Raw genomic sequence first — 25459 nt, 5'->3', positions numbered from 1 at the left:
AGAACATTTCTGTCACTTTTCTTTTTCAATATTAGTCTTCTCCAAAAATGACCACCGTTCTGGCTTCAATCACCAATTTCTATGCCACAGATTCATATTTTTGGCTTTTTTTAATTTTTATTTTTCAAATTCCCTGATAGGATGCTTTACTGTTTACAAAGTACTTTCACACTATCTCATTTAATATTTTTTGATTTACCTAACATATTAATGGACGTTTTTGTCGGATAAGAGATGAATAAGAGCCCTTGCCTTCCATTGCTGATAATCTGGTGGGAGCAGGACATATATTAAGCATGTGAAATATAAGAGGGTAGATATTATGATAAAGTGTCACCAGCAAGGAGTGTCACCAGCAAAGAATACAGAGATCAGTTCTTTCCTAAAGAATGAGGAGGGCTTAGAGAGGTGCCAGACATTTAAACCTGATTACTGAAGGGTGTGTAGAATTTTTATAGGCATTTTTAAATGATTGACAGTGGAAAATTGAGCAAGAGCGTAAGGTATCTGGAAGAATATGGTGGAATCTGCAGAAAAAGAATAGGTTATGGTGGAGGGAAATTTTTAAAAACCATGCTAACATTTGTATTTCTTTTTTCAATTGTGTTTCTTGAAATGAGTTTCATTGAACTGACATGTGTCTTGGGGAATCTTTAATAGATCTTTATCTTTTTTCGATCTTTAAATAGGTAACAAGTTCACATGATATGAAAATAAACATATATGCATATACACACAAAAGATATTTTCTGAATGAAATTGAGTATTTTTGCATATTTTTAGAGCCATTTCTATCTCCTTTATGATCTTATTCTTTGTACATTTTTTATTTATTGCTTTATTAGAAAAGACTTCTCCACTCTAAGATTATAAAAGAATTCTCCACTCTGAGATTATAAAAGAATTTTCTCAGGATTTCTTCAAGCACTTGTGTTGTCTGTATTTATATCATTCAAACATTTGGTATCCTGCTGTAAGATGTAAGATAGGAATCATTTGACTCTTTTTCAAGTTTGCTTCCTAATTGTTCCAATGCCACTTATTGAACAATCTATCTTTTCCAAACTAGTTTGGTAAGCCTTTATTATATATTAAATTCTTGCATTTGTTAGGATCTCTTTTTGTAGTTTCTGTTCTGTTGGTCTGTCAGCCTCCTCTTGCCTTAGTACCACAATATTTTGATCAGTAGGGCTTTATATTTTAAACATACAGCTGGTTCCACTGCATTGTTCTTTTTTGGCTGTTATGAACTTAATAATTGGCTTACTTTTTAAAAACAATTATCTATTTTTATCAAGAGCACATTAAATTTAAATAATATGGAGAACTGACATCTTCATAAAGGTTTTTTCTAAGAAAACCTTATAGCAGTTAAAATCTATGTTATGCTGCTGTAAAAATTTCAGTCATTTTAAACATGTATTTTTTTGCTCATGCTACATGTTTACTTATGTCAACAAGGGGCTCTCCTCTTCATGTCCCTCAGGGACTTCAGGCTGAAATAAAAGCTTTTTTGACATATGTCCGTGATCATAGAAGACAGAGAAGAGAAAAGGTATTAAACCACATGCCATTTCTTTAACTTCTATCTAGAAATGACACAGCACTGGTGCTCACATTTCATTAACATGGCTATACCTAAATTCAAGTGAGTAAAGGTGTGCCTTCCCATTGGTTGCCTAGAATGAGAAAAGCCAACATTTGTGCACAGTACTGATGACTGTCACAGCCATCAGTCTTTCCACTTGTCTTCTTTTGTCTCATTCAGTAAGTTTTAAACTTTTCATATAGTTTTTGCATGTTTCTTATTGAATTTATTTTTTAGTATTTTGCCCCTCTTTTGGGTATTGAAGGTATACCCCTTTTTTTTTTTTTAATTTTATCTTCTAACTGGTCACTGTTGTTTGTATATATCAAGTTTTGATTTCTGTATGCTAGTTTTATACCTTACTGACACCTTTTTATTGTTTGTAGTAGTTGTTCAGTTGAATCTCTTAATTTTCTAGATATTCATTTTTATCCGCAAATGATATGGCATATGTTCTGTCCAGTCTTAATGAAAAATAAATTTTATTTTAATCTTTTCCCATTTTCTCCACTAATTTACTTTGGCTTTTGCAATTGCAGTACAATGTGTAATAATAATAATGACATTGGACCATCTTTTCCTTGGTTTTGGCAGCCTCTGTGGCTGACATAAGATGTTTTTATCAGGATATATACATTCATTATTTCTATCTTGAATATTTTTAGCAAGAAGATTGTTTTGTCAGATATCTTTTCAATGTCTCTAGAGGTTATTATATTTTTTTTCTCCGTGATCTATTAATGTGAAAAACAAACTGATAGTCTTTTAAATATCAGGCCATTCTTGAATCCCTGGAATAAATCCCACTTGGTCTTTTAATGCATCTGGCTTCTATTTGCTGTTATTTAGAATTTTTAAAGCCATAATCATAAATGTAATTGTTCTCTATTTGTTTTTATTTGTTTTTGTAGTCTGTTCTGGCACCATGGTGGTTATTTCACGAAAAAATTTTGGAGGTTTTTCACTTTTTTACTTTATTCTAAAGCAAGTTTTCTATTACATTGAAATTATCTACTGTTTTATAATAGGAATTCTCAGGTAAAATCCTCTGAGGGATGGAGGTACTCACACAACATGGAGTTGTGTTTTGTTTTGTGACCCAAATGGATAATCTTCTTTGCTTTTAATACATAGGTTAAAACCATTTATATTTATTGGAGTGAGAGATAGGTTTATTTTGTTTTTTCTTTCATAGCTCAAAAGATTTCTCATTGTGTGACTGCTTTGCTTTTGTTTGTATATGCAGTTCTGATATTCAGAAAGTTTATCTTTTATTTTAGTGGTAACTTTTATTATTATAGTTTTACATTATGCCCTTAGTTTCTATTGATTCTCTACTATGAACGGTGATAAAATTAGCATGTTTCATATTTTCTGTTCTCCTCCCTCTCAACCACCTGATTTTAGTAAATATTTTCTTAATGTTTACCTTTGCGCAGTGAAATATTCTTATCACTTGGTTTATCATATTTTGACTTACCTTTTACAGATGAGAGGTAATCAGCAAATTTATCTCTCACGTTTCCCTGTTCTTGTCCATTCCCTTCCCATTTTCATTTATATCATTTATCTTCAGGGCATATACTATTTACACTATGTTCTTGTTACTCTTAATTCCATATTTGTTTTAGTCTTAGTTTTGTAGCTAAATATACACAAAGCTCAATGGAGATTATTTGGTCATGATTTCCTAATCATCTCTTGGCTGATTAAAATTTTTTTTTTTTTAAAGAAGAGTTTGACGGGAAAAAACATTCATGAGAATAATATTCTCTTAATGTTATATTCGACATGGTTTATTTGTAGCCTTTACAAATGAGAGCTTGTCTTGATCTACACCTTTGGCTCATACTTTCTTTTTTTGTGACTTTTATTTACTACTGTATTCTGACATCTGTTGCTGTGGAGAAATTTGAGGCCAGCCCTTGACTATTAATTTTTCTCCCATAAGTAACTTCTGTTTTCAAAGTTTTCTTTCTTTAGTTTTATAGAGCAGTACATTTACTAGGCCATGTCTTGATATTGACCATTCTTAAATGACTTAAAGTGTCTTTGAACTTTATGTTTTTTTTTTTTTTAAAAAAGACTGGGTGTATGTTATGGGCTCAACTGGTTAGGGATGGAGTAGATTTAGAGAGACTGTTAGTTATTTATAAAAGACCTTAAAGCAGTCCCCCAGAAAACATGGACATCATTTTTCTTTTGAGTAAGCTTTTTTTGTTGAAGCAAAACATACATGCAGAAACGTGCAAAATTATAGGTCTAAAGCTCATTTAACTTTCAGTGAACATACCTATGTAACCTATACCCAGATCAGGAAATAGAACATTAATTACTAGCAAGTCCAAAAGTCTCCCTGTGTGCTTCCTTACAATCACAATTACCCTCCTCTGAGAATAACCATTTTTCTTTTTGTTTATTTTTAATGATTACATAGTGCTCTAACCATTCTTCTACTTATGGTTTTTTAGCTTGTTTTCAACTTTTTTTTTCAATTGTGGCTAAAAACACATAATATAAAATTTTCCATCGTAACTGTTTTTAAGTGTTAAATATATTCATATTGTTGTACAGCAGATCTCTAGAACTTTTTCACATTGTCAGACTGAAACTACCCACTGAACACCTCCCCTGGTAACCATCATTCTTTCTAATTTGGCTACTTTAGATACTACTCCTGACTGCTTCTACCTCATGGCTACTCCTGACCTTGGGGAGATTTATGTGCATTGCTGTGAATTACATTAATATTATTGGCTAAATTCAAGCTTGGAATTGTTGGGCAATCTAGCTGCCTTAAGAGCAGTAACCCACCCCCAGGAGGCTGGGGAGAAAAGTTAGATTTTGTATTCAGAGTTCTTTGTGTGTGTTTTTTAAGTTTTTAAAATTTGTTTTTGTTTTTGTTTTTGTTTTTGTTTGGAGGGGTTTATGCTCAACCCATGTTCTGTTTCAGTGCCAATAAAATTTAGGAAGACTTCAAAAAAAAAAAATGAGTGGGATCAGTACTATTTGTCTTTTTGTAGCTGGTTATCTTCACTTAGCGTAATGTCCTCAAAGTTCATTTTTTAAGGCTGAATAATACTCCATTGTATGTATAATACCACATTTTTCATTCATCCATCAATGGATATTTGGGTTGCCTCTACCTGTAGGCTACTGTGAATAATGCTGCAATGAACATGGATTTTCTTCTGTTAACAGATAGTTAGATAGTTTCCAGTTTGGGTTCTTATGAGATATACATGTCTTTTGGTTCATATGATTGTATAGTTTCAGTTTGGGTTCTCATGAGATATACATGTCTTTTGGTTCATATGATTGTATGTATGTGTACATATCTGTTGTATATATATACCTAGGAGTGGAGTTGTTGGGTCATAGATTGTATGTGTGTTCAGTTTAGTAAAGACTGACAAAACAGTTTTCCATAGTGGTTGTATCAATTGATATTCCCACCAGCAGTGAATGAAAGTTGTTCTACGTTTTTCCCAACACTTGATATTGTAGTTTTTAGTTTAGCCATTCTGATGAATTTACAGTACTGTCTCATGTTTTATGTATGTGTGAGAGGGAGAGTGTGAGGAAAAACACTGATTTCACATGGAGAAAATCTATTTGGTATATCAAGAAGACTAACTTACCAATTTACCTCATCTTGATTGGTTTAGGTCCAACCTAAACATGTGAAGGAAGCTTTCAGGTTACTGAACAAATCCATCATCCGTGTAGAAACACCTGATGTCAATCTAGATCAAGAAGAAGAGGCTCAGATGGAGATAGATGAGGGCCCAGTTGGCATCAATGGTGAGATGTTTGTCAATACAGCTGTTCTGGAATTAGGAACCAAAATGTTCTCTGAAATGTCATGATAAAAGTCCATTTGTTGATGGTTTTGAAGTCTGTAGCAAAAGGAGAAAACTGGACATTCGATTGTATTAACTATAAGTTAAAATTCAATTAAATAATTGATTCAAAAATATATATGCTTAAAAGACAGAATACACCAAAATGATGATAGTGAACTTAATTCCACGGCCTTATTTGTTTTGTTACTTTCCTTTTAAATTAAAAAACATTTTCTTGAGTACATTAAAACTGAAAAATGCCAGAATTTAAATTTATGATATTACGGATGCATGTTTAGATTATGAAATCTTTATATCTCCCATCTCTCCCATTCCTTCCAAATTAGTTTGTCTTCGCTAGTAGCATTTAAAATTTGCTTTATTTATAAAATTATTAAATACGGAGTATATCTATATACTTGTTTTGAAGTTAGTATTAAAATGTAAGTAGTATATTTATAAACATTTGTTAGGAAAGTATTGAAGGCACAGAAAGAAGATTCAGATGGTTGATGTTTCACTTAGGTCATGCTGACAGCCCTGCTCCTGTGAATGGAATCAACGGCCACAGTGAGGACATAAACCAGGATTCTGTTCCAAAAGCCTCCTTAAGACTGGGCTTCTCTGAATACTGCCGAATCTCTAACCTTATTGTGCTTCACCTCAGAAAGATGGAAGAAGGTGAGGCTGTACCTAGTGTTGCTCCCATGCTCAGTCATTTATATAAACCACTCCTAATTGCTAAAGATTTTGTTTTGTCAGAAGAGATGATAAATTGTTCAACAACCTCACTTTGGCAGAGCAGATCTGCAGGGTATCAGCATATCTGCCAGCCTGGACATTTACTTAACAAGTTCATTGTCAGAAAAAGGTTTCTGGATTATTCTTATTAATGTTTTTGGCCAATTTTAATAGTTTTAAAGCATAATTTGGGGTTTGATAAAATATGAAGAAGCACTTAAATGTTTTAAAGGTACAAAATTACTGTTCCTGAAAATGACTTTATTTAAAATGTATGAACTTCTAGAGTATTTATACTTCATAGGCAACTAATTGAACTCAAAAGATTATATCAGCATAAGTACATTCCAGACTAGAAGTAAAACCCTCATTTTTCCAAAGATAAAGTGTGATATCTAGACACTAATACTTTTCCTACCCTTAACTGCTTCACCATGCTATTCCAAGTTTTATCAACCTATAGTTAGCCACAAGGCAGAAGGAAAATGATGAAATCAAGGAATCAAACTTAAACTTTAATTTGGTGGTTAACTATCAGGTGGTTCTTATTTAAAAGTTCCTGTATGCGGGCTTCCAGAAGTATTCTGTCATTACTGTGACCTGTCTGAGATAGAGTAAAAGAACACCGAACACCAGAGATTGTCTTAGCTTACTAAAGATTTGAACCCTGTAATTTCTGTCCTGTTTTCCCTGAGAATTGTAAAGCAGTGGGAAGGCGGAGAGAAGGTAGTAAAGAGGCCACTAGGACAAACAGGTTTTAGCTCTACTTCCTTCTCACATAAGATTCGGGAGCTCACATGTTCTGATGTTCACATTATACTTCATTATTCTCATGCAAGTAAGTTTTAAACATGCCAGACTATTGATGGGCAAAGATATGATTAGCATCCAGACACTGTCTGTATTCCATAGATAAATTTCACTAGGTTGTCTTCCTTTCCTTAAAAAAATAAAAAAGATACTTTTCACCCAGCCAAGTAAGTTATTAATTTTCAGTTTTCAGGTAGACAGCTGTTCTTTAGTCCAGCACAGGAAGCACAACTTTAAACCAAGGAGGTCATTTACCAAGAACATTTGGATAAACCACTGAAATTTCAGTATATCAGATCCTGGAATAATGTTATTTAGTTATAACATCAGTTAGCCTATGGTAAAATTGGTTTTGTTATACATCATCTTGCTTAAAGTCACAGAACCTATTAGTGATGTTGAGTACTTACTGTATAGTCATAATAAAATTTTCCAAAGGCAACAGTAAAGCTAGAATTTTCCTATTTTGATTTCACATCTTATTAACAATTGCTAGAATCAAGTCTTAGTAGAATTTTCTTTTATTATACTTTATTTCTGTGACAGTTAAATTATTCATGTTCCAGCCGTTCTTGTGAATTTAGCATTCTGCTTTGGACTCTTAAGAAGCAGACAGTTCAGTCAGTATGGGTAGACCTTGCTGGAATAAATTGTTAATTGTTTATTTTGAGTGAATGCTTATGAATTTTATTTCTCAGTTGACCTCAATTCCATAAATGCTTGCTTTTTCATTCCTAATTTAAGCTTCCAATTGCCATTGGCAAACATTTTTATAGATGATGAATGAGAAGGTGAAGGAAACACCTTCAGACTCTGAAATCTTAGTAGCTTTAAGAAATCTGTTTCTTATAATCTCTACTTTGATTTTTCTCTTCAGGATGACATCAGATGTACTTTAATACAAGTAATATGATAGGTTATTTCATGCTTATGCTGGAACATTGCAAACCTTATTTTAGCAAACGTACTTTCTTACTGGTTAATGGTTATCTTATCTGTACGTTATCTTGTGTATGCAAACTCCGGGGATTGACAGCACAATTTTCAAGATAATTTAATCATTTTAAAATGTGTTTTTTTGTTGCAGAAGAAGATGAGTCGGCATTAAAAAGGAGTGAGCTTGTTAACTGGTACTTGAAGGAAATTGAATCAGAAATAGATTCTGAAGAGGAGCTTATAAATAAAAAGAGAATCATAGAGAAAGTCATTTATCGACTCACCCACTATGTACGTACAGAACTTTGCTTGCTTGGGTATTAATGAGGGAGGGAGCTCATGCCTCATCTGCGTACGTTCATTAGATATTCATTTATTTTGAACCACTGAGGTCTAGTCAGAATTGTGAGTTGTGAAAGAGTTAACAGCAATTAATCGACTTATTTCCTCTTCTAAAACAAGCAGAACGTAAGTTAAATCTGGGAAGGTGGAATTGGGGTCTTATTATTTAACTGATTTTAACCTTTATTCTCTATTCCCATTACTGTACACCTTCAAACACATTACCACTGTTGCCTATTTTCTACACTTCATCTTCCTCATATCCTCCGTTGCCCAGCTTAAATGCTATGGTCCATCTCATAATGACTCTTTTCCTTTCAACTTATTCTCTCTTTGTTTTACTTTCTTGGCAAAACCCCAGCCTTGGTTAAATCTAATTCTTTTTTTGTACTTATATCCAAGCAGATAAAAATATCTGGAGAAAAGCATACAACCATGTGCCCATTCTTATTTAAATTCATGTCCACAAATCTCAAGTGTTCTTCTCTTTTATCAACCTCACAGTAGCACTGTCCAGTGCTATTACTTTTCCCTAGTCAGTTCATTCTCCCACTCTTTTCAAGGACCATTACATACATACTTTCTCTCTACTCAAATCAATTGGCCATTCTTAGCATTCAACCTGTCAGTTGATCACTCCTTCTAGAAATACTTTGTTCACTTGACTTCTGAGTCAACATATTCTCTTGGGTCTTCTCCTATCTCACTGGTTATTTCTTCTTAGTCACTTTTTTCTGAATCTTTCTCTTGTCACTTTTTAAGTGGAGTACTTTGCTCGGTCCTCAGAACTTTTGTTTTCATTCACCAAAGTGATCTCAGTTGGATCTGTGAATTTAACCCAAGCTACTGATGACTCCAGATTTATATCTCCAGCTCTCAACCTCTCCTCTAAACTGTAGATGTATGTAGCCAGCTGTCTATTTGTGAACTAATAGGCATCTCACATTTAATGTATTCAAAACAGTTATTCCTGCCCCCCCACCCCCCACCATTGTTCTCATTTACTCAGTTACTTTAGGCCAAATACTACAGAATAATCCTTCCACTTTCCGTCTTAACTTCTAGCAGCAAATCCTGTGAGCCCGGCTTTCAGTATGTGTATTTTCTATTCTCTTATCACTACCTTAATTGTCCCCTTTTGCGATGGCTTTCTGTCCAATAGCCAGACAGATTTTTAACAAGTCATATTATTTGAGTGCTACCTTCAAGTTCTTTCCTAACATTTAGAATAAAATCCATTCACCAGTACCATGACCTGCAGAACCATACATGATCAAGCCTCTGTCTGTCTCACTCACCTCGTTTCATTGCACCCTTTCCTTTGCCCATTCTACTCATTGACACTGCCCTTGCTGCTGTTCTTGAAACACACCAGACATGAAGGTCTATGCACTTGCCCTTTGTCTCTTTTCCCAGGTCCTCTCCTCCATTCTGGTGTCTGCTAAATGTTACCTATTCAAACATTTTTATTGCCTAGTCTCTTGAGATAGCAGCCTCCGTCTTGCTGTCACCCTCTTACCCTGCTTTGCGTTTCTTCATAGTGCTTATTCTGGCAGTATATTCTATATTGAGGTGTTTAGTTTGTCTCTCATTAGAATGGAAGCACCATGAGGGCAGGGACTTTATCTTTTGTTAACTACTGTATCCCCACATTCTACAGTTTTGCTTAGCACAGAGAGGTCAAATATTTGTTGAATGATTGAATTTTTCTGTTCAAATGGCAGAGATTTAACTGTCCTGCACTTTACAGAGCTCACTGTATAAATATAGGTGTCACATGTCAGAGTTGTGTCATTTGGAAAACCACTTACCTGTGAGAGCAAATGCAAATGAGTATATAATTACAGGTGTGTGTGGGGGCTGTGAAAATAGCTACTCAGACCCAAATTTAATAAATAATTTATATGGAAATAAAACAACCGGGGTAGTGAGTGCTCAGAATTATCTTTCTGGTTGAAGGCATTGTGTTTGCATCAGACCAAACCTTCCTTTCCTAGTGCCTCCATGGATCAATATAAGATAAAATGACCCATGCAAGAAATCCATATTGGGTCCACGGCCATGCCACCCTGAACACTCCTGATCTCGTCTGATCTTGGAAGCTAAGCAAGGTTGGGCCTGGTTAGTACTTAGATGGGAGACCACCTAGGAAGACCAGGTGCTGTAGGCGTTAAAAGAAAAGAAAAAAAAGAAATCCATATTGGGACACATTATGAAATGAGCTAATCTAAATTGGTATTACCTTTTTAAGTTTGACTCACTGCCAGAGCTAACTTGCTGCAAAAGACTAGAGAACTTGTATTGTGCTGATCAAATGTTCTTCCTTTGAGAGTATGTCAGTACATAGCGTGCTTGAAAGTGTCCAGTCCCTTAGTGGCATTAGTGCCCATTCTGTGGGACTTTGCCACCTTCTTAGGATCACATCACTATTTTCTGAATTCCCTTATATGGACTTGGCTAAGAGTCCTTCTCGTTGTGGACATTTTAGGCTGACTTAAATACATCATAAGCTTGAAATCTAACAAGATTTTTAAGCTACATGGCATGTTCTTTTATTTATTAGCTCATAAACCTGAAATTTTTTTCATGGTAATTACCTTTAGATTCTACTTTTATGAATAATGAATGGATGGTATATGAGTTTAGTGGCTAGTCATTAAAATTAGCATAATACTAAGTGAAACTAAATGCTTATTAGTGATAAACAGAATGATGAACATATTTACCAGAGGATTTTATACAATTGCATAATCTTAAAATTTATGCATTACATCCTATCTTTTTTTTTATCTTTATTGAAATATAATAGGCAGCTAGTTGCCTACATTTACACTGTTCAGTGAGGTTTTTTTTTTTTCGATTATAGTTGGTATGCAACACACCAGCCTCAGCTGTACAGCATATTGATCAGAGATGCACACACTTGCAAAGCACTCACCCTACCAAATCTAGCACCCCTTCCCTCCCACATATTCATTCCAACGTTACTAACCATCTTTCCCATGCAATCCCCATGTCTACTCTGCAGCCATCTACCTGCACCTCTCAATCCCTTTGCCCTCTTTCCCCCCACCAACCTGCTTCCCATCTCATATCCCTCAAAATATTCTCTGTATCTCTGAGTTTATTTCTGCTTTTGTTGTTGTTGATTTTGTTCTTTAGATTCCACATGTACGTGAAATCATGCGATATTTGTCTTTCTCTATTTCATTCAACACAATACCCCTTAGGTCCATCAAGGCAATATCTTTTTCCATCCCCTTTCAGTCTGTGCGTGTGTTTTAATCTGAAGCAAGTGTCTTGTAGGCAGCATATGTAGGGATCTTGTTTTCTTATCCATTCAAGCCACTCTTAATTCTTTTCTATTTGAGGTACTTGCGGATAGGAATGTAGTTGTTAACCATTCTTTATTCCTGTTTTTGATACCTGTTTTTTCTTCTTAAGTCCCTCCAACATTTCCTGTAATACTGGCTTGGTGTCGATAAATTCCTTTAGCTTACTTTTGTCTGAGAAGCTCTTTACCTGTCCTTCAACTCTAAATGATAGCTTTGCTGGATAAAGTATTCTTGGTTGTAGATCCTGGGTTTTCATCATGTTGAATATTTTGTGCCAGGCCCTTCTGTCCTGCATAGTTCTTTTTGAGAAATCAGCTGCCAGTCTTATGGGTGCTCCCTTGTAGGTAACTAGCTGCTTATCTCTTGCAGCTTTTAAGATTGTCTCTTTGTATTTAACCTTTGGCATTTTAATTATGATGTGTCTTGGAGTTTCAGTGAATCCTCTGGGTGGAGCGACCTCTGTTATCCAGTTTGATGAGGTCTCTGCTATGGCGGCGCTGTGTCTGCGCACTGGTAGTGGGGAGGGCTCAACAGAGGAACAGTGGATACCGCTGGCACTCCTACCTGGGAGAGAGCCTTGCAGCGCCCTCATCCCGACAACTCAGTGTCGCCCTGTAAGTCCCTGCGCAGCCAAATTGGCACTGATGCTCAGAGTGAGCAGGTCCGTCACCGCAAAAATCTGCTTGTGGACGTGTCTCCTTTAAGAAGCATCTGCCACTGCCGCAGCCTCCATCTCACTCAACCGCTTGAGACCGGGCAGCCCCGCATCTTCTCCCCTTCCTACCTTCTACTGTTGCAGGGTGATTTCTTGGATTTCTCCCTAGTTGTATGCCTTGTTCATCGAGATGCCAGGCAATTTTTCCTTGCTGCTGCTCCTTGTTTCCATCACAACTTTGATTTGGTCACCATCTATGCCATTTTATCCCCTCCTCACATCCTATCTTTTTTGAAATTATATTTACATGTACTTGATGTAATATCCCAGAAAGGCTTAAAATCACAATGTTTGTTGAGCTTGCTTATATATTTCTTAATTTTCAAAGGTTTATGGTATGAAAGATCTACCACCTAATGGAAAGGGAGTTTAGCAGAACTTGATAACGATTTTAAGGTATAGTCCTTTTTCTGGGAGTTTCTGGAGAGGAAGTGAAAGAAAATGCTAATAATAGCAAGCACCCAGAAGAAGGGTCAAGTTCTCGGTATATGGGCATTTTTGTAATACTGCTGGACACCTGAGGACCAATAAACATTGTATTTCACAGGATCATGTTTTAATTGAGCTCACCCAAGCTGGACTGAAAGGCTCCACAGAAGGAAGTGAGAGCTATGAAGAAGATCCCTACTTGGTAGTTAACCCTAATTACTTGCTTGAAGATTGAAATATTGAAAGTAACTAACCAGAGAAACTGTTCTGCCTCCTTCCTTCTGACCTGGAATCTGAATGAAGCTCTACTAGCAAGAGAAGCATTTCTGGGAGCAGTGCTTCAGAAAGGTTTATTTTTGAGAAACAACCAAGTTGATGGTCCTGTGTGTCACATTCCTGTCATATGCTTTAGTGCCAGTGTGGGCTTTAACACTTTGTTTAGTGTGCTTCTTATGTAAATGAAGTCAGAACCTAGTAATTTGTAGTTTCTGTAACTAAGACCTTTGTTTTCATGTGTAGGAAAAAAAACTATATATGTGGTTATCTTATTGGGGAAATGACTTTCCAATTGCTAACTATGGCTTTTTTTATAATCAAAATAAAATAACTTGTTCTGAAGTTGTCTATTGGATTTATTTCTACTTTATATTATTCCATCTACTCATGAATATGAGTCTTTTTCCCTTTTTGCTTAATCTAGGGCAAGGGGTTGGAAGTTTGGCATTATGGTAAACCTTCAGGATTAGGTTCCTGTGAGGAGTCCTTGGAATTAGTATGAAGGCCAAGGTGGCCTTGAAGATGACTCTCTGTGGTTAATTCCAGTTCTTTTTTAAATCGTTTATTGTTTTTGAGTTTATTATACTTTTTTCATTACTCTTTACTAGTTCTTTTAACTTCTCTGTCTTAAGTGTTATTTTCTAACTGCTTTTTAAAAAGGAAACGTGCCATTTTCTATATTACAAACCATCCCCTAAGTTTTAAGGCTTCCAGGTAAATGTTATCACTCTTTATGATACTAACTTCCTGAGACTTAGTTATGGTCAGTATGTTGATGTAGCATTTCCTATTGTTGCAGCTTTTAACAACAGATGGCATTCCGGGGCCCGAAGGGCCAATTTGGGAATGTTTATATGTGTTATGTGAGTTCACTAGTAGTAACTTTACTCTGACTAGCTTGAAAATGATAGGATGAGGGGCACTGGAAATGGATAGAGAAGTTGCATAGTTAGCAGATGCAGGGTTATAAGCTTCAAAAGTACGTTACTAATTAATGAGGATGTAAGGCTGTGGATAAGGAGTCCTTGGGGTGCAGGATCTCAGACTTTCTATTGAGGCAGTTAGGAGATAACTGTATAAATAATGGACATTCAATAGCAGTCAATAGCAGGTGACAGAAAAAACATTCTAGTGAAAACCCAAGAGACAGCAAAAAAGAGCCCCTCCCTGTACTGACTCCCGACTTGATAAAGAAGGCAGTTGAGAGGTCCTGAAAGGACAGTAACAGCCTGACAGGAATTTGAACTTTAATATAATCAAATATTTACACAAAGGAAAATTTGAAGCTCAGAAAATATGATTTCTTTTTTGGTGAATCTGTCTTCCCCTTCTCAATTCTGCTATTAGAGTGGGTCTCCAGAGCAAGGTGTGGTCATTACTACAAATAAAGTCAGTTTTTGCACATCAATGTAAATTTTTGCTTACATTTCCACCTACCCGCTTCTCCATGTTGTCAGGAAGGTATTGTAGCTAATGGGTGATGGAACATGTACAAGATCTTTTTGAAGAAAATTAGACAAATGTTTAGTAAATGGGTAGATATAACATGTTTCTAAATGGGACTACTTGAATATTGAAGTTGTCAACTAATCTATAAATATATTTTTAACCAAATCCCAACAGCTATCCGTCAATATGGAAATAACTACATAAGTTGTGATATATAGCTATTCTGTGGGATATACAAACAAAAATGGGGTAAAACTATATGTTTGAAATGGAAAAATCTCCAGGACACATCAAAAAGAAAATGCAAATATAGCCATAGGGTCACCTAAATATAAAGCCAATATTAACAGACCTAAAAGGAGAGAGAGATGGCAATACAATAACAGTAGGGGACTCTCATCAATGGATAGATCATCCAGATGGAATATCATTAAGGGAACATTGACCTTAAATGACACGTTAGACCAGACGCACTTATCAGACATACAGAACATTGCATTTAAAAGCAACAGAGTAGACATTTTTACGTACACATGGAACATTATCCAAAATAGGTCATATGCTAGGCCACAAAACAAGCCTTACTTTGAGAAGATTGAAATCCTATCAAGCATCTTTTCTGACTATGTAAAATTAGAAATCAATTATAAGAAAACTTGAAAATTTACAGATATGTGGAGACTAAACATGCTACTAAATGGGTCAAGAAAGAAATTAAGAGATTTTAAAACACCTTGAGACAAATGAAAATGGAAATACAATATACCAAAACTTAGGGGTTGCAGTAAAAGTAGTTATAAGAAGGGAGTTTATAGGTTCCTATATCAAGAAACATAGATCTCAAACCTAACTTTACATCACAAGGAACGAAAAGCAAACGAAGCCCAAAGCTAATAGAAGAAAGGAAATAACAAAGATCAGAGTGGAAATAAATATGATAGTCTTAAAAGACAATAGAAAAAGTCAATGAAGCTAAGCTGTTGGTTTTTTTTTTAAAGATAAATTTGACAAACCTTTAGATTTACTAAAGAAAAAGGACTCATAATCAAAGGAAATAGGAGATAATACAACTAATACTACAGAAATACAAAAGATATTAAGAGACTACTATGAACAATTATATACAACAAATTCAAAAACCTAAAAGAAATGGATAAATTTTTAGAAACATACAACCTACCAAGGCTTAATCATGAAGAAATAAAAAATCTGAGCAGAACAATCACTAGTAAGGAAATTGAATCAATAATCAAAAACCTCCTAACACACTAAAGTCCAGGACCAGATGGCTTAAATGATGCATTCTACCAAATATTTAAAGAATTGATACCAATCTTTCTCAAACTCTTCCAAAAAATAGAAGGGGAGGGAACATTTCCAAACTCATTTTACAAGGCCAGCATTATCCTAATACCAAAATTAGAGAAGGTCACCATGAGAAAAGAATATTATAGGCCAATATCTCTAGTAAACATAGATGCAAAAATCCTCAACAAAATATTAGCAAACAATTCAACAATACATTAAAAGGGCCATACACCATGGTTGAATGAGATTTAACCCAGGGATACAAGGATGGTTCAACATTCACAAATCAACCAATGTGGTACTCTACGTTAACAAAATGAAGGATAAAATACAATCATCTCAACAGATAGAGAAAAAAGCATTTGACAATTCAATTTGTCCATTTATGATAAAAACTCAACAAAGTGAGAAGAGAGAAAGTACCTCAACATAATAAAAGCCATACAGTCATATGTTGCTTATTGATGGGGATATGTTCTGAGAAATGTATCATTAGACCATTTTGTTGTGCAAACAGTGACACACAAACCTAGATGGTATAGCCTACTCCGCACTTAGGCTATATGGTATAGCCAACATATTGCCCCTAAGCTACAAAGCTTTAAAGCAGGGGTCACACACATACACACATGCACGTGCATGCACAGCAGGAGGTGAGCAGTGGGCAAGTGAGCAAAGCTTTATCTGTATTTGCAGCCGCTCCCTAGCACTAGCATCACCGCTTCAGCTCCACCTCATCATCAGGCATTAGATTCTCATAGGAACACTAGTCCCTGATGTCAAAAATGTTGGGGACTGCTGGCCTAGGCCCACACAGGGTTAGAATTATCAATATCACTGTCTTCCACCTTCACATCTTGTCCTGCTAGAAGATCTTCATAGGCAAAAACGCATGGAACTGTCATCTATGATAATGCCTTTTTGAATACCTTCTGAAGGACCTAAGGCTCTTGGTAAGGTATCGTTCTTTCCAGCAGTATGTCCACTGTGGTTTGCTTGGTTTCTTTTTTCATAGATTTGCTTGCAAGAGGATAATGCACCATGAACATTCCTCTCTATTAATGGGGTACACGTTTTCAAACTTGTTAATGAGGTTGTTGAGGTCTGGAAAAGCTGCTAAGCTCTTCACTGAATTTTCTTGAGGTTCTTCTAAAGTTTCCTTTTTTCTTGCCTCTTCTTCAACTATGCTTTCCTGTTCCAATTCCAGCAGCTCCTCTTTTGTCAGTTTCTCAGGAATCACCTCTAGGAGCTCCCCAGTGTCATCCTCATTCACATGCAAGTTAAAGTCCTTTGCCATCTCAATTGCAGCCTTGATTTTTACAACCTCTTCTTGGCAAATCCTTTGAAGTCGTGACAAATCTCTTGAGTATCTTCTTCGAGATGCCATTCATATACTTCTTGGTGATCTGGATCTCATCCCAAGCCCAAGCAAGGTTTTTGATGGAGTCATAAATATAATCCTTCCAGAATTGCATTAGTGTCCTTTCAGTGTCTTCCTCATTTGCAGCAATAGCCTGGGCAAAGGTAGCCTCAGGCAGTAAGCCTTAAAAGCTGCTATAGCTCCTTGGTTCGTTGATTGGATCAAAGATGTGGTGTTTGGAGGGAGAAACACCACTGCGATATTGGAATGTAGATCACCAATAAAATGAGGATGTCTAGGAGCATTATCAACAATAAGCAAAATCTTGAAAGATATATTGTTCTCCAAACAGTCCTCCATTTTTCTGGTGTAGCAATTCAGGAGGGCATCTTGGAAGAGGAGTTGGGTCACTGATGACTTATTGCTCCTGTAGTATACTGGCAAAGTGTGCTTATTGCTGTACTTAAAGGCTCGGGAGTTCTCTCTGTGCCAGATCACAAAGGGTTAACAATTTGTAGCCTGCAACATTGCAACATTGTCCTTAAAAGCCTTGTACCTGTCATTGACTTTTGGCCTCATTGATGAAAGTCCTTTCAGGCATTTGTTTCCAGAATACGGAGGTTTCATTCATATTGAGTATTTGCTCTGGTGAGTAATTTTCCTCCACAATCAGCTTATCTAGAGTTTCTAAAAATTCAGCTGCCTTCACATCAGCACTTGCAGACTCGCCACTTGCTTTCACATTATGTAGTAAATAAGAATTCTTTAATAGTTTGCCAAGAGCTGGCAGTAAATTCAATATCACAAACACTTTTTTCTTTGGCCATGATCATCATGATGCTGAGAGGGCTATACTTCTGTGTCTGATCTTCAGTTCAGGTCATTAGAAGTTTCTCCATGTCTGATATAGGTCCTTCTCAAATTTTTGTTAGTCTCGAAGCCTTCAGTGAAGCAGATCCTTTAACAGCTTGTGTAACTTTGTTTTTGTTCTTCAGGATCATAGCTCCAGTAGAATGGGACATATCTGACTGTTGAGCAGTAACCATCACTGATTTTCCACCTTTTCAGTCCTTGGTAACTTTTAATTTTGTTTCCAGATCAATCACTCAGTATAGCAACATTAGCAATGAATTTTGTATATTTAGGGGCCATGATGAACAAAACAACACAAGATTAAATTAAACACAAAAGAAAATGATGCAGTCAAGAGACACATAAACGAGATGTATGAGGCTGCAGCCAGCGTAACACAGCATACTGTTTTTCAGCAAACTTTTTTTTATAAGTAGAAAGAATACACTCTAAAATAAAAAAAAAGGTGGCCAAGAGGTATATGAAAAGATGTTCAACCTCACCAGCTATAAGAGAAATGCAAATCAAAACCACAATGAAATACCTCACACCTGTTAGAATGGCTATTATCAGTAAGACAAGAAATAATATTTAAGAAGATGTGGAGAAAAGGGAACCCTCACACACTGTTAGTGGAAATGTAAATTGGTGCAACCACTATGGAAAACAGTATGGAGGATTCCTCAAAAAATTAAGAATAGGACTATCATATGAACCAGCAATCCCTCTTCTGGTCATCAACTTAAAAATTTTGAAAATACCTATTCATAAAGATATATGTACCCTATGTTCATCGCAGCATTATTCACAATAGCCAAGATACGGAAACAACCTGTGTTTTTTGAAGGATGATTGGATAAAGAAGATGTACATATATACAACAGAATATTACTCATCCATAAAAAAGATTAAATATTTCCATTTGTGACCACATAGATCTTGAGAGTATTATGCTAAGTGTAATAAGTCAGATGGAAAAGAACAAGAACTATACGATTTCACTCATATATGGAATAGAAAACAAAAAGCAACAAATGAACAAATAAAACAAAAAAAATTCATTGATATAGATAACAGAATGGAAGTTGCCAAACATGAAGCTGTCAGGGCCATCTTGAAAGTTTCAATAAATTTTAAAAAACTATTTCTATTTAAAAAAATAAAAATAAACAGAAAAAGCAAGGGCATCAATGCACACCAAGAAAATTCCAGGAAAAAGAATGAAAGGAGAGGCCATGTCCCATCATAAAGTGAAGAGTACTACACAGGCATGGACATTAAACTTGTATGATATTGTCACAGGAATAAATAGTCAAGTAGTAGAAAGTTCCAGAACTTCTACATCTATATAGATATTTAGTTTCTAATAACATTTTCAAATAGTGGAGGAAGAAGGACTTATTTAATAATATGGTAGAAACTGATAAGCCAAGCCACACAAATACATAAATATTCAAGACGGCCTACAGAACTAAAGATTAAAAACAGGAATAAGGAACTAATAGGTTTGACATGAGATTTTAAAACTATGGTACCAGGAATATAACTTGAAAGACACCAAAAACCAATTTAAAAGACAGGAAATTTTTTTCTATCATGGTTTAATACATGATATCCAAACTCTATTAAGAGTTTTTATATCAGTGATAAGTTAAAATAATAGAAATTTACAGGGGCTATGAATATAAATTCCAGAAGAAAAACAAGCAGCCAATTAACAGAGAAATGAGGTCAATAAGATAATATTTTCATTCTTCAAAGTGTCAAAAATGTGAAGGTTTTAATATTTTCATTCTTCAAAGTGTCAAAAATGTGAAGGTTTATAAGAGGTGTTAGAGATTCAAGTACATATCCAACTAAGGATCTGAATTTGAAGAAGCCTGTTTTGGAAGACTATTTGGATTTCAATCAGAATTCTAAGTGGGTATGCCATTGAGTCAGCAACTTAATTTCTAAGAATTTATACTAAAGAAATGTAATGTATGTGTAATGTATAGACAAATATGTGTAATGTATAGATATTCATTTGCAACCAATTACAATTAATATCTAACCAGTGTTCAATATGCCAGAGGTTAAATTATGGTAACTCCTTACTGTCAAAAAAAGGTGGATCTATATATTCTGATATAGACAGAGATCCAAGAACTATTATGTGAAAAAAAAAAAGCTGAGGAACAATACATAAACCATAATCCCATATATGTTGAATTATCTTATATATTTAAAACATTATACAGTTACATATGTTTTGCATTGTATATGTATAATAATAGCTATCATTGAGTTGCATCATTCTAAACATGCTAAAGAATGACCTCATTTAATTCTTACAACCCATTTCCATTCTACAGATGAAAAAGCAGGCACAGAGAAATTAAATAACTTTAAATCTCCAAATGAGATTTAAACCCAGGCTTTCCAACTCTTGAATAACCATTAAGCTACACAAAGAAAGAAAACAAAGGACGCAATGTTGAAAATGCTTCCACTAGAAAGAGGAAGGGAGTGAAGGAAAGGGAATTTATAAATTTTTCATATATATTTCTATACTGTTTGAATCTTACAAAATGTGTTCATCATTTACTTACATATTTTTAAAGGGGACAAAACGTTTGGTGAGGGACTCACTTCTGTTACATAAACAAATTTGAAAATAATTTGTAAGACAAAAATGTAGAGAACTATTCTTTTTTTCAGATACTTTCTAGGTTCCTCTGCTTAAATCGTGCAAGACGTTTGAGGTTTTGTTATCTCTTGTAGTCTTTAAATTGTTTTATGTTACACTGGTGAACCATGTACTGATTTTATTACCATAGATAACCCAGTTCAATATGAAGTGTTAATAATCACTTAGTATTTTAGTTTCAGCTATAGTTATAAAATAAGGATCCCACAGTTCTCCTAACAGTTCCTTGAAAATGAGGCTGATGTGGAACTTAGTCTTTATTGTCCTCCTAAGTTTTTCGTGCTGGGCACTAGACTGGGAATCTGATAGAAATTTCATTTCAGCTGCTGGTCCTTTAACCGATGACTTGCTACACAACCCGAGCAACCTGGGAAACCAGAGTTCTAACTTTGCAGCGGGGAGCAAAGACATTTATGTTTGTCGTCAGCCACTGCCTGCCCCCCTGCCAGAGTACCTTAGTAGTATTCATGGCAGTAAGATCACCCATTATAAAGTATTTCTGCCCTGGGCACAACTTCTTCCAGCAGGAAGCTCCAAGAACCCAGATACGAAAGTCGTGCAGTGCTACCGGCGACTCCTTGAGGCCATCAGGGCTGCACAGCTTCAGCCCCTGGTCATCCTGCAGCACCAGACCCTCCCCACCGGCATCATCCAGAGAAGCGAAGTCTTTGCTGATCTCTTTGCTGACTATGCCACATTCGCCTTCCAGTCTTTTGGGGACCTAGTTGAGGTCTGGTTCACTTTTAGTGACTTGGAGGAGGTGATAATGGAACTTCCCCACCAGGAGTCAAGATCTGTACATCTCCAGACCCTCACGGATGCCCACAGAAAAGCCTATGAGATTTACCACGAAAAATATGCTTCTCAAGGTGAGTACACATGACCCTGATGACTGACCCACCAGCAGCCTTTATCATCCTCCTTAAAGCAAGACACAACGTTTCTTCCCACTCACCCTCAATAGTCCCATCATATCTCTTCATTATTGAGAAATTAATATCGTATTGAAGATTTCTCAAAGGAGATAGGTAGGGATGGCTTATATTGTGTAGTATCCAGCATTCCCTTTGAAAGATATCTTTTAAGCACCCCTTGCCCAGTCTTGAGTCTGTGCTGCCACAGATTAACTTTCTGTCTTCCTTCTCCAGTTCTCCCTCCTTGACTCTTTCAAGGTTTCAAGATTGCCTGTCCTACCTCAGCCTTTCCTTTTTCTTATGCAAAGCAACTTCCACATTCTAGCTGGAGCTTACATTCCAGCAGAGAAGACAGACAATAAATACATCGATAAAATAATGATATAGGTAGTGAGAAGAGCGTAATTGTAATTGTCCATATTCATGCTTCATAGCTAATTTGAGGTTCTGATTCAATGGTCTGGTCGGGACCAGGACGTTTGTGATTTTAATAAGTTCCCTAGGTGAATTCGAGGTATGCCAATTTTGAGAACCAATTTTGGCTCCCCTGCCCCCGCTGTTCGGTGTCCACAATAACTTAAATGTACAAGGCCAAACATTTTAAATTAAAAAAAAATTAATTACAGAAAAGGTGGCATTTTAACAAATAAAGCACATTCGCCATTTTTTTTTTAAAAAAGATGTTATAAGTAAATTTCCATTTACTGCTGATTAGAAAATACAATATGAAATGCAATTCTGTTATATTCCTAAGAATTTTTTATCGGGGTATGAGTCACATATAATGAAATGCATAGATCTTAATTTTACAGTTTGATTAATTTTGACAAACACATACATCCACGTAACCTATACCCTTATCAAGATATAAGACGTTAGCCAACACCTCAGAAAATTCCCTTCCTGATCAATCCCTATCCCCAGGAGCAACCACTGATCTGATTTCTATCAGCATAGATGTGAATAGAACCATACAGTTGCATATCCTTTTGTGTCTGTCTTATAACATTCATCATAATGTTAGTGAGATTTATTCATTTTGTTCCTCCACTAGTAATTTGCTCCTTTTTTCTTCTAAATATTATTCTACTATGGATGTATCAGTTGAAGAGCATTTGGGCTATTTTCAGTTTTTATTTATTATGAATAGAGCCGCTATGAACATTCATTCTTGTACAAGTTTTTGTATGAACTTATATTTTCATTTTTCTTAGATAAATACGTAGGAGTGAAATTGCTGTCATGAAATAGAGATATATTTGACTTTTTAAGAAACTGCCAGTTTTCCAAAAACAGTTGTTCCATTTTATATTTTCACTTGCAGTACGTGAGAGTTTCAATGGCCCCATATCCTCACCAACATTTGGCATTCTCATCTTTTCTATTTTAGCCATTCTGATGGTATCTCACCATAATTCCATTACCTTTTTAAAATATAATTTCTATCCCAAGTGCATATATGCTTAAACAATATAGTGTTTAATTTTGCTTGGTTTGGTTTTGAGCACCATAAAAGAATATTATACTTTTTGTAGTCCTCTAGGACTTCCTTTATTTCCAAACAAAATCATATTTCCAAGGCTTATCCATGTTGTTGAATATAGCTATACTGTATTCTTTCTCACTACTATATAATATTCCATGTGTGGCTAAGCCACATTTTATTATTTTCCTGCTTATGGACATTCAAATTGTTTTCAGGTTTTGCTATTATGAACATAGCTGCTATGAAAATTCTTTTGTACATGTTTTTCTCTACATGTGCAAGAATTTCTTTTGTATATATACACAGGGGATTGCTAATTGTGGAGGTTATGAATGTTCAGCTTTGAGGGAGAATGTAAATTTTTTTCACTGCGGTTGTACCACTTTACATTTTCATTAGCAATGTATAAGAATTTTTGTTGACTCCTTCAACACTTGTAATTGCCAGAATAATAAATTTTTGCCAATCTAATGTATTTAAAAGTATTTCTTTATGATCTTATTTACCTGATTACTATTCAGGTTGAGCATGCTTTCATGTGTTTATTAGCCATATTTGTTTCCTTTTCTGTAAAATTCCTGTTATATATCTTATTCATTTATGTATTGAGTTGTCTTTTTGTTATTGACTTGTTGGAATTCTTTATGTATTCTTTAATCTGTATTGGTTACATGTAACCACAGTATTTTTCTGGTTCATGTCTTTTCACTCTTTTTAATGGAGTCTTTGATGAACAGAAGTTCTTACTTTTATACAAACTTATCAATCTTTTTTTCAGGTGATTTTTTTGATGTATTTTTAATGGTACTTTTTACAATTACTTAAATTTATTTCTTCTTTCTTTAGAATTTCTAGTTTCCAAATGTTTTTATCCCTGGTGAATCTCAAAGTTCTTAGGTAATTATGCATCTTTTCCACATTCATTCTTTGAGGAGTCATTTTCTGTCAATCATTAAAAAGTCAAGGATAATCTGCAAAAGTGAAAGCCATTCTTAGTTTGTAAGAGTTTTTTCCTTTTTAATCAACACTTTAAAAAATTAATAGAGTTTATTCTTTTAGAACATTTTCAGATTTACAGAAAAACTGAGCAGATAGTACAGAGTTCCCATATATCCTCCCCTCCCTGAACCCAGTTTTCCCTAATATTAGCATCTTAGTATAGTATATTTGTTATAATTAATGGAGCAATATTGATACATACTTTATTCAGATTTTCTTAGTTTTTACTTAATGTCTTTTTTCTATTCCAGGATCTCATTACATTACTACATTTAGTTGTAATGTTGCTTTTGGCTCCTCTGGGCTGTGACAATTTCTCAGACTTTTCTTGTTTTTGATAATCTAATCGACAGTTTTGAGGAGTCCTGGCTAGGTATTTTGTAGGATGCCTCTTTTTATATCTCTTCTTGAGATATAATTCATATACCATGCAATCTACCCATTAAAGTTTTTAGTACATTTTAGCATGGTTGTAAGTATATTTACAGATACGTGCAACCATCACCATGGTCGATTTTAGAACTTTTTATTTTTATCACTTCAAAAAGAAATTTTGTAACTTTTAGCTATCACCCTCCCAACCCCACATTTCCCTCCCTCATTCCAGCCCTAAGCAACCACTAGTTGACTGTGTCTATAGATTTCCCTGTTCTGGACATTCCACATGAATGAAATGATATAATATGTGGTCTTTTGTGACTACATCTATTGAGATTTGTCTGATGTTTTTCTCACAGACAGACTGGGATTACAGGTTTGGGGGAAGCAGATCACAGAATAAAGCGTCGTTTTCATTATATCATATCAAGGTACATAATATCAACATGATTTATGACTGAAGTAGTGTATGTCAGGTATCTCTACTGTAAAGTCTCCTTTTTCCTCTATTCCATACTGTACTCTTTGGAAGGAAGTCACTATACACAGTCCACACTTAAGGAATGGGGAGTTATGCTCCTTTTTATATTTTTTTAAAGTTCTTTTCTAAATTTAACCAAGAAGGCAAAAGACTTGTATACTGGAAGCTATTTTAAAAAATTGCTTAAAGAAATGAAAGAAAACAAAAATAAATGGAAACATATTCCTGGTTCATAGAATGGAAGACATAATATTGTTAAAATGTCAATATTACCCAAAAAGATCTACAGATGCAATAAAATTCCTATCAAAATTCCAATGATATTTTTTGCAAAAATAGAAAAATCCATTTTTAAATACACATGGAATCTCAAGAGACCCCAAATAATCAAAATGATCTTGAAAAAGAACAGAGTTGGAGGACTCACATCTCCTGATTCCACAACTTGCTACAAAGCTACAGTAATCAAAATAGTGTGTTACTGAGATAAGGATGGACATGTAGACAAAAGAAATAGAATAGAGAG

The 25459-nt window shown here is 35.1% G+C and overlaps 2 protein-coding genes and 1 pseudogene across 2 annotated transcripts in view; all 3 read left to right on the top strand.

Moving 5' to 3' along the window:
• Positions 1 to 13359, top strand: part of MCM6 (minichromosome maintenance complex component 6) — a 34971-nt gene extending 21612 nt beyond the window's left edge. The window contains exons 14-17 of the mRNA XM_039874562.1: positions 5257 to 5392; positions 5959 to 6114; positions 8072 to 8211; positions 12860 to 13359. Coding sequence (XP_039730496.1) covers positions 5257 to 5392; positions 5959 to 6114; positions 8072 to 8211; positions 12860 to 12976 — 549 coding nt within the window. The 3' untranslated portion in view covers positions 12977 to 13359. The remainder of the gene's footprint in view (positions 1 to 5256; positions 5393 to 5958; positions 6115 to 8071; positions 8212 to 12859) is intronic.
• LOC120612074 (uncharacterized) lies at positions 10314 to 10432 on the top strand (annotated as a pseudogene).
• A 7548-nt stretch (positions 13360 to 20907) lies between the features above and the next one.
• LCT (lactase) overlaps positions 20908 to 25459 on the top strand; it is a 41868-nt gene continuing 37316 nt past the window's right edge. The window contains exon 1 of the mRNA XM_039874561.1: positions 20908 to 21544. Coding sequence (XP_039730495.1) covers positions 20908 to 21544 — 637 coding nt within the window. The remainder of the gene's footprint in view (positions 21545 to 25459) is intronic.

This window comes from Pteropus medius, unplaced genomic scaffold (genome assembly GCF_902729225.1).
Source record: "Pteropus medius unplaced genomic scaffold, Ma_sr-lr_union100, whole genome shotgun sequence".
Classification (NCBI taxonomy): domain Eukaryota; kingdom Metazoa; phylum Chordata; class Mammalia; order Chiroptera; family Pteropodidae; genus Pteropus; species Pteropus medius.
Note: the sequence above shows the minus strand (reverse complement) of the source record. Positions and strands in the feature narration are given on the sequence as shown.